Raw genomic sequence first — 10,184 nt, forward strand, 5'->3', positions numbered from 1 at the left:
TAGAGAATAACAAGTAGACAATCTGATTATTTTGCATTAAAGTTCTTAAATGAGAAAGTACTATTTATATGTCAATAATTTGACATGTGGTCATTAAATATGGGATTTATTTATTGGATTTATTGTATTAGCAGAAAACATGCTATATATTGTGATGTATATCCTCATCGAGGTATGAAACGACTTGTGTATAAAGGGATTGAGGATTTGGGCCCAATACACAGATAGTAGAAGTAATGGGGGTAAAATCTGGTCCTGGTGGTAGAGTTAGAAGTATTCTTGGTAGTAGTACATGATGCAAAAGGAATGGAAATAGTTCTCTCAGCAGTTCACGTCTCCGTCTGTCCTCCTTCAGGCTGCGATGGGAAACACAGACAGTCACAGCGGCTTCGTCTCTCCTGCCAAGTCCTCCTGCTCGCTCAGGTTCTCCTCCAGGAGGGAGGAGGTGCCATCGGCTCGCAGCTGGTGGAGGAGCAGCCAGGGTAGCGGCAGGAGCCGGGGGAGGAGCTACCTGAACCAGCATGCCGCCGACCCACCGTACACCTCCTGGCACCACGAGCCCAGAGCCACCAGAGGAGGAGCCGGATCTCCTCAGAGGTTCCTCAGAGGGAACCAGTTTGGCTTCGTGGAGGGCGGCGGCGAGCGGACGTCCGTGGAGAGCGGCAGTGGCAGCCCAAAGGTGCTGCTCGGCAAAGACGGCAGCATGAGGGTGGAGTTCACCAACGCCAGAGGAGTCTGCAAGGAGCCAAAGGGGCTCCTCCCCGCCACCGCTACCGCAGTCACCGAACCCTCCCTCCGCACCAGTAAAGGCAGCTCGCTCAGCTCGGACGGCTCCTGGTACGACTCGCCGTGGGGCACCGGCGGCGAGCTGGTCGACAACGTGTTTGTCTGCGGGCAGAGTGCGGCGAACAGGTTCACCGAGGAGACCGCCAACAACACCACCACCGTCTTCTCGGCCCAGGTGGACGTCTCACCTGGATCCGACACCGGCGACTTCGCCATCGCCGCCGTCGCCATCGCCGCCGTCGGCGGTTACAACACCTGCTCCTCTTCCGGGCGAACGGAGGACAGCGGCATCGGAGACTCGGTGATCCTGCCGGCCGACCTGAGAGACTTCAACCCGGTGTCGCTGTCCTCCTCCTCGCTGGACAGCGTTTACCACAACGCGCTGCCCGCCTTCCCCACCACCACGCCGGACGCCACGCTGCAGCGGACCACCACCACCGCCTCCTCCGATGATGTCATCCAGGAAGAGGAGGGGTCAGGAGGAGGCGTGGAGCAACGTTACTCCTCCGTGACGCTTCCCTGTCGCAGGGCCGAGAACAGCCGCAAAGACTTCCTGAAGAGCCGAATCCGCCGACTCAGCGACTGGACCGGAAGTCTGAGCAGGAAGAAGAGGAGGATCCAGGTGAGTCACATGATCGTCACGTGATCGATACGTTTAATCATGATGAAGTTTATGCATCAATAAAAACATATTTCATTTATTTTTAAATATTTTGTATACATGAAATAGTAATACAAGTACTTGTAGCAGTATTTGTGTTAGATTCACAGTAATAGCCATCGTTAATTTTCTTTGTCCAGTTTCTCGCAGATATTTTTTTATTTTCCATTTCAGGAGATTAAATTCCATTTTCAATTTTAATATCCAATTTTCTTTTTCTCTGTTTGCTGTTTTTTAACATTTAGTTAGCGGAGTATTATGATATAATACTTTTTATAATGAAGCGATTATTTTTAATTTAGGATATAATTGTCCTCCACAGAGTTTATGGTAGTAGTACATACTAGTAGTACTAATAGTAGTGGTAAGAGTTTATGGTAGTAGTACATGAAGTCATAAATATCCAGGTAGTTTAACTTGAAGGATTTGAGAACTTTAAGGGTTCTTTATTTTACTGTAGTTTTATTTAAATTAAACATATTAACATCTAATTATCTTTAATGAGTAAAATTCAGCTCGTTAAAGAAACTCATAAACACTTTAAAAACGACTACAGCAGAGAAACAAGTTCAGAGAAACTAACTGTATAAACAAGGTGATTTAGGTATTTTTAGACATAATATTATTAATAAACGTTATATTATTCATATTATGTTTGATATTATTAATAATAATAATAATATGTATTATTGTATTATTAACATTAAACAAACAATAAATAAAAGAGTTGATGTTTCTTCCTCAGGAGCCGAACGGCAGCGACACCACCGATGTCTCCGTTGACCGGCCGGACTGCAGCACCTTGTGGTCCCCCAACCCTCTCCACACCCTGAACCAGTACCAGTTCACACCAGCCCACTGTGGCTCCTCCAGGAGCCTGAACCAGAACCAGAGCAGTGACGTCCAGCGGCAGAACGTCTACGAAAGCTTCATGCAGGAGCTAAAGACGGGCTGCAGCAGCACAGCTGAGAGGACAGAGGAGGAGGAGGAGGAGGAGGAGGAAGAGGAGGAGGAGGAAGAGGAGGAGGAACAGGTGGAGGAAGGAGACGAGGAGGTGGGAGGAGGCGAGCAGCTGGACGTCCTGTGTGAGGAGGAGCAGGGCGCGGTGCGACGGGCCGGCTGGCTCTCCTTCAAAGCTCTGATCACCGTCAGTAAGGACAGGAAGCTGGAGCTGGTGGCTCGACGCAGGTGGAGAAGCTACTGGGTCACTCTGAGAGGTACGGGAGGTACTGGAGGTACGGGAAGTACTGGTACGGGAGGTACGGAGGTACTGATACGGGAGGTACTGGAGATACGAGAGATCTGGGAGGTACGGGAGGTACGAGAGGTACGAGAGGTACGAGAGGTACTGGAGGTACGGGAGGTACGAGAGGTACGGGAGGTACGAGAGGTACGAGAGGTACGAGAGGTACGAGAGGTACTGGAGGTACTGGAGGTACGAGAGGTACGGGAGGTACGAGAGGTACGGGAGGTACGAGAGGTACTGGAGGTACGGGAGGTACGAGAGGTACGGGAGGTACGAGAGGTACGGGAGGTACGAGAGGTACGAGAGGTACTGGAGGTACGGGAGGTACGAGAGGTACGGGAGGTACGAGAGGTACGAGAGGTACTGGAGGTACTGGAGGTACTGCCTCCACCTGGAGGAACAGGAAACTTAGACCTAAACATTTAAACACTTAAACTTAAAAACTTAAACTCAATGGCCTTAATAAAGAAACATTAGAATATGTCAAACAATACAAGTTGTTTGACATATTGATGTTATTTAGTTCCTCTAGTAAAGCGGATCATATAATATTCATGTTAGTATCGTGGAGCTGCGTTTCTACCAGTTAAAGGAGACAAAGAGGAACTGGGATATAACCAGTGAGATGACGATGGACGATGCTTCTGTCTCCTCAGGTTGCTCTCTGCTGTTTTACGAGACGTACGGGAGGATCGTGGGCGGAGAGCCGGAGCTTTCTCCTCGCTACGCTCTGATGGCCGACGACGGCATCGTGCAGGCCGTCCCCGAGCATCAGAAGAGAGAGAACGTCTTCTGTCTCAGCAACAGACACGGAGACGTCTACCTGCTCCAGGTGAGACACACCTGTGTCTTTGTTGGTGTCAATCTCAGGCGTCCTTGAACGCACCGTCAGAACATCGCACAAACAAACCAGAATCTCTAGTTTAGTCTAGTGAAGAGGAGGAGGGGTAAGAAGAGGAGGAGGAGGGGGAAGAGGAGGAGGAGGACAGCTGGTAGAAACGTCAGACAGAACTACAGAACTGAACTGAACTGTCTTTTACCCCCCCCCCCCCTCCCTCCAGGCCACCAACCAGACCGACCTGGAGAACTGGGTGACAGCGATCCACTCAGCGAGCGCCTCCCTGCTGGCGAGGCGTCAAGGTAAGGAGGACACACTGCGCCTTCTTCGCTGCCGGAGCCGCTCACTGCTGCACCACATCGACGTGGACGGGAAGATGAAGAAGATGGCGGAGCTGCAGCTGTCCGTCATCAGGGAGACGAAGAGCAGGAGGGCCGTGGAGAGCCAGGTCAGTGGCTGGGATAAATAATAATACATGTATATATGACCTTGATAAATAATAATACATGTATATATATTTATTATAAATAATAATACATGTATATATAGTTATGATAAATAATAATACATGTATATATAGTTATGATAAATAATAATACATGTATATATAGTTATGATAAATAATAATACATGTATATATAGTTATGATAAATAATAATACATGTATACATGACCCTGTTTTGTTCTGCGGTTCAGATCCAGCAGTGGGAGCAGAACCTGGAGAAACTGAACCTGGATCTGTTCCGGCTGCGCTGCTATCTGTCCAGCCTGCAGGGCGGCGAGCTGCCGAACCCCAAGAGCCTCCTGGCCGTGGCCAGCCGGCCCTCCAAGTGCATGCTGGGACGCCTGGGGGTCTTCTCCGTGTCCTCCTTCCACGCTCTGGTAAGACCGACGCCTCCACCAGCAGACAGCAGCACCTCCATCCTCTTGTCTCCAGACTCATGTTGGACGTCTGTCGTGTCCTCATGATTATAAATAATAACATATATAGACTCATGTTGGACGTGTGCTGTGTCCTCAGGTGTGCAGCAGAGACGAGGAGACGCTGAGGCGGCGCTGCAGGACTCTGAGGGGGGGGGGGGCTGCCGTCCTCTCTGAGGTCTCTGGACGGACTGAAGAGACGCTGCAAGGACGCCAGACGCTCCACGACCCAGGTAGTAACACGGCCAACCACTGTGGTCACTTTCTGGGTTTGTTTTGGTCTTTTAAATATGAGCTCCGTCCTTCATTTATTCAGGTTTATTTCATCTGTTCTGCTGCAGTGGTTTGTTTGTCTCCAGTTTGTTGTTGAATTAAAAATGTAACCGTGGTGTTTTCACCTCTAAGAGACATTTAGTTTTGTCCGCCCGTACGCTGATGACTGAATCATTTCTATGGAGATACAATGAGACTGGCGTTCCGTTGGCGCGTTGGCGTGGCGTTGGCGCGGCGATACGTTGGCGCGGTGCGTTGATACGTTGTCACGTTGATGCATCTTTCAAAACTTTCAAAAAATGGCAGATGTTCTGAACAATGTTAGGACTCAAACATTGTTGTTTTTTTAAAAAGACTTCAGGAGTTTTGAGAGTGATGTCATGCTCTAAATGCTGCCAGCTGATTGGTCACTCTAAACAGCTGCTGGTTGAAATCTTGCAGTTAAACGGTTTCCTTCCAGCTGTTTCTGCTCCAGCTATAAAAAAGAAAAGGCGTCTTTAAAAGAAGTTCCCATCATGCTCGGCTCCTGAAGGGCCCCCTCTTGATAAACAGCGGAGCTATTTTCGGGGCTGAAACCAGAGGAGGATAGAAATGTCTCTGGTTTATTTTGGCTTCGTGTTTTGACGGACGGATGCTGTAACACTTGAACACGTGTCATCTGTTGATACTCTGAGTGAACTCAGCTCACGTTACTGTGGGAAGAATCTTTGGTCCACATTAGACGGGAAAGTACGAGGAAAACCGACCAATCAGAGAGCTCAGTGAGCAAAGTGGAACGTCACCAGTTGGAGAATATCTCTGCTTTTTCTTAAAATGAAAAACCCAATTTTTGTACAAACCTGAGAGGTAGCTTTTACTATTTTATCTCGTATTTTTGGCTGATTTGGTTTCCTGATTAATAAGTGAAATAAAACACATCAATCCAACATCAATAAGTAACTCTAGTAACTCTTAGTGTACAGAGATACACCGTCTGGCTAACTGTGACTCTCAACAGGCAGCTACGACTTTGAATGTGAGCTAGCTTAGCACTAAAGCTAACGTGTTAGCATGTCTTCTGCCGGCGGACCACTATTGGCAGTGTGAGCTAATACAGTGTTTACCTTGAAGGGATCCTAAAACATGATTTTATGATGAATATCATATTTTGGATGCAGGTTTGCTGGTTTTGTTTCTCTTCATTATATTTCAGCTCAGCTGTCTGGAATTGTTTTTGCTATTGTGCGTTTTTGCAAACCACGAATAGGTTAAATGTTGACATTTTTACATTCAGTCAGAAGAGCTGGTTGGTCGAACAAACACAGGACTTCACCCAGCAGACCGATGTTAGTGTCCTGTGTGAAACTATATAAACGTTGTTGCGTTACATTGTGTTGTTACTTTACATTGTTGCGTTATATTGTGTTGTTACTTTACGTTGTTGCGTTATATTGTGTTGTTACTTTACGTTGTTACGTTACGTTGTCGCGTTAATATTTTAACTCAAACCATGATCTTTCCTGAACCAAGTAGTTTTGTTCGTTTCACAACGACCAGGTGTTTCTGTGGGATATGAGGCTGATATGAAACATATTTATGAAACATGATTTTGGAATCATCAGCACTGAATGTATCCGTGGTTTGCAGGAACGTAAACATGTTTTGTCATGAGGACTCAAACAGACTGATCTACATCAGTGTCTCAGATTCCTGCCGTTCAGAGCAGCTCTGAGACCTCACAGGTCTGATCGTGGGAGCTGGACCTGGTTTAGGTTTCCGGGCAGTCCCAACCCCCAGAGACAATCTGGTCTCTGAAGGACATGTGGACTTCATTTAGAGACAAACATCAGTCACGGATTGTTACAGTAAGAAGGTTCTCATTATGTGACTCACCGTTCATTTAATCTGCTGTTCATCAGGACACAATATAAACACAATATAAACATGTAGAAATACCTTTTTCTTTTTTCAATTAAGATTTGATTTTGTCCTGAACAACGTGTTCAAATATTCACAAAACAAGGAAAAAAACAGTAAACAAACAACAACGACAACAAAAGAAACCAAACAAACTGAGTCGTTTCCTTATAAGGAGTGTTGATGATGTGTTTACTGTCTGTCCGTGGTTTCAGACTCCAGACTGACTCCGCTCTGATTACCGCTCCGACTGCATCAAACCTGTCATTTCAGCTCAGCTCAACCACCTCTTTTTTTCCCATGATGCCCTGCGGCTAATTTAGGTTTTGATACGGAACACAATTTAGAATCAAAGTTTGTTTGTTTTTTCCTCGACAGATCGTTTTTAATTCAGTTTAAATAAAGACTGTGTGTGTGTGTGTGTGTGTGTGTGTGTGTGTGTGTGTGTGTGTGTGTGTGTGTGTGTGTGTGTGTGTGTGTGTTACTTCTTTCTTCTCAGTTTATTTTCATGGAACATCAACATTTCTAATCGACTGATCTGCTTTAAATAGAATTATGATTTATTGTCATAAACTTTAAATCATTGCTGTATTTTCAGAATAAAACGTATTCTCCTAAAGCTACGACTCGTCGTCATGTTGAGACGTTCTTCACATTTAGAGAATGAAGTCCAGATGTTATGAGAGAAGCTCTCCTTACATAACAACATTTCTACTTCTGTTCATCTGAACGGTTTGTTTACAGTTGATCTAAAACTACACAGCAGTAAATCAGAGAGGAGAGAGGAGGAGAGAGAGGAGAACAGAGAGGAGGAGAACAGAGAGGAGAGAGGAGAACAGAGAGGAGGAGAACAGAGAGGAGGAGAGAGGAGGAGAGAGAGGAGAACAGAGAGGAGGAGAACAGAGAGGAGAGAGGAGAACAGAGAGGAGAACAGAGAGGAGGAGAGAGGAGGAGAGAGAGGAGAACAGAGGAGGAGAGAGGAGGAGAGGAGGAGAGAGAGCAGGAGAGCAGAGAGGAGGAGAGAGAGAGGAGGAGAACAGAGAGGAGGACAAAGGTCTGCTCCCTTTGTCCTCCTAGTTGTCTTTATTCAGACAGTGTTTGGTTAGAGAGACAGCTGTTTCATAGCAGCCTGCTGATCTGTGAGGAGGAGGAGGAGGAGGAGGAGGAGTATTAAAAGGTCTCACAGCCTTTTATTCTCCCAGAATTCCTTTGTCCCTCTCTGTTAATCCCTCTGAAGAGGTAGAAAATGACTCCCTCCACCTCCTCTCCTCTTCTTCTCTTCAACTCCTCTGCTCCTCTTTTAACCTCCTTCCTTTCCTCGTCCTCCTCTCAACGTGGCGCCTCCTCGTCCATCTCCTCCGGCGTTCTGCTGTTTTGACTTTTAACTGGTTTTCATTTACATCTTCTCAGTTTCTGTTCTCGTCTCTCTCTGACGCTTCATCATATTTTCTCTTCCTCCTTTCCCCCCCCCCCCCTCTCTTCTTCCTCCTCCTCTTCCTCCTCCTTGTTGATCTGTGGTACTAAACACCTTTCAGCCAATCACGAACCGGTATTTTTCACAGGTGGAAACCTTAAAGTCTTTATTTTAGAGTCAGACTTGGTTTGATGCGTTCAAGTGCTCGTTAGAAAGTTTGATTTGTAATATTTCATTTTCATTTAGTTTTTATGTTTTTAATACTAAAGTAATTTTAATTTTCTGTATTTTCTTTATTCATTATTCATTGTCTTTATTTCTTTCATTGATAAATAGATTTTTTAATAGATTTTTAATCCTATTATTTTGTTCTGTCCTTGAATGCATCATGTGTTCTTCCTGTTATTTCAGCGAATTAACTAAACTGAGAAATAAAAGAGTTTTTATTTGATGCTCGTGTTGAATTGAACCTTCAGTTGATAACTAATAATAATAATAAAATGTGTTTCCTCCTGCAGAGACTCAAGCAGAAGGAGGCGGCGCCCCCTGCAGGATGCCCTGCAGCTCTGCAGGTGCGTTCACCGACTCGTTTACCTGCATGTTGATGCAAACTACTCGTCTTTAATAAGATCTCTAGCTTTAATGAGGATCAGTGATTAAGATATAAATCCATAACCGTTGTTTTTAAGCTCAGGATCTGTGACGTCAGTTTGAGTGTTTTTTCACATCTTTGATGAACTGAGTAAAAGTTTAATATCAGATGATAACCTGAGTTTATTTCAAATGTCCACGTGCACCTGAACTCATCGTCTCCTCTGGTTCTTCAGGTTTGTGATGAGCTGAAGCTTCCAGATGTTTTCACTTTGAACGTCTGTCGACTCGACGCTGCGAAAGACTTCGGTGAGAAAATAATACGTAAAATAAATAATAAGTAAAATAATACATATAATAATAAATAACATAATACATAAAATAATAAACTAAATAATAAATAAAATAATAAAGGAAATAATAAGTAAAATAATAAAGGAAATAATAAGTAAAATAATAAAATAAATAATAAGTAAAATAATACATATAATAATAAATAAAATAATAAGTAAAATAATAAAGGAAATAATAAGTAAAATAATAAAATAAATAATAAATAAAATAATGAATAAAATAAATAAAATAAAATACATGCAATAATAGTTCAATAATAGCACAATAATAGTACAATAATAGTACAATAATTCCCCACTGAAACCCAGACAAATGAATGCTCTTTTTTAACTAAATCAATATTATTGAATCCTTTATTTCTAACTAGAATGTTCTGTAAGACGTATGCGTCGGATGTCTTGTGTTTGATTTGTTTGAGCATTAGAATAATGAAGAGTGTGTTTTGATGGTTCAGGTTTCGCGGTGACGGGTCTCGTGGACGGAGTCGGTAAAAGTGTCGTCTACGTCAGCGAGGTCGACCCGCTGGGACAGTCTGCCAGAGAAGGTGTGAACCTGTTTAAAGAGACAGTACGCTTTATTACCAGTGCTCATGGTCAACATGAACACATCAACGTTTCTTCTCCTCCTCCTCCTCCTCCTCCTTCTTCTTCTTCTTCTTCTTCTTCTTCTTTGGTCAAACTGCAGCCAAAGTTCACAGCACCAATGGAGCTTTATTGTGAAGGATGAGCGGACACAGACTTCCTGTTGAACCATGTGACCTCATATTTTCTTTCATAACGTGTTTCCCATCAGGCCTCAGGGCGGGAGACCAGGTCCTGGCGGTGAACAGGGCCGGCGTGTCTGGACTGGACCTGGACCTCATGCAGAGTCTCTTCAGCCACCAGAAGCTCCAGCTGCTGCTCCAGAGGGACCAGGAGCCCACCCCCCCAGACCTCCAGACCTGGACCAGCACCGGTACGTCAGGACCAGATCCAGCAGCTGAACTGTTACAGTCCACATTAAACCAGTATTTCATACAGGAGCTACAGTTTCCCTGCAGGGCCTGAACCCAACTGCAAATTTGTGTATATTAGTGTATTTTATTATATATACATATATTATATTATATTATAATATATATTAGTATATTAGTATATATAATATTTAGTGCTGGGCAAGTTAACGCGTTAATTTCACGTTAACGCATTAATTAATTAACGGCGAC

The 10,184-nt window shown here is 44.5% G+C and overlaps 1 protein-coding gene across 1 annotated transcript in view; it reads left to right on the forward strand.

The window, feature by feature from the left end:
* The first annotated feature begins 361 nt into the window (after nucleotides 1-361).
* The window catches only part of LOC142971564 (rho guanine nucleotide exchange factor TIAM2-like), an 18,694-nt gene continuing 8,871 nt past the window's right edge, over nucleotides 362-10,184 (forward strand). The window contains 11 exon segments of the mRNA XM_076112132.1: nucleotides 362-1,408; nucleotides 2,193-2,664; nucleotides 3,350-3,525; nucleotides 3,755-3,979; nucleotides 4,228-4,413; nucleotides 4,553-4,608; nucleotides 4,610-4,685; nucleotides 8,554-8,607; nucleotides 8,863-8,935; nucleotides 9,435-9,524; nucleotides 9,773-9,934. Coding sequence (XP_075968247.1) covers nucleotides 362-1,408; nucleotides 2,193-2,664; nucleotides 3,350-3,525; nucleotides 3,755-3,979; nucleotides 4,228-4,413; nucleotides 4,553-4,608; nucleotides 4,610-4,685; nucleotides 8,554-8,607; nucleotides 8,863-8,935; nucleotides 9,435-9,524; nucleotides 9,773-9,934 — 2,617 coding nt within the window.

This window comes from Anarhichas minor, unplaced genomic scaffold, assembly GCF_050575085.1.
Source record: "Anarhichas minor isolate MPS153535 unplaced genomic scaffold, ASM5057508v1 ptg000047l, whole genome shotgun sequence".
In the NCBI taxonomy this organism is placed as follows: domain Eukaryota; kingdom Metazoa; phylum Chordata; class Actinopteri; order Perciformes; family Anarhichadidae; genus Anarhichas; species Anarhichas minor.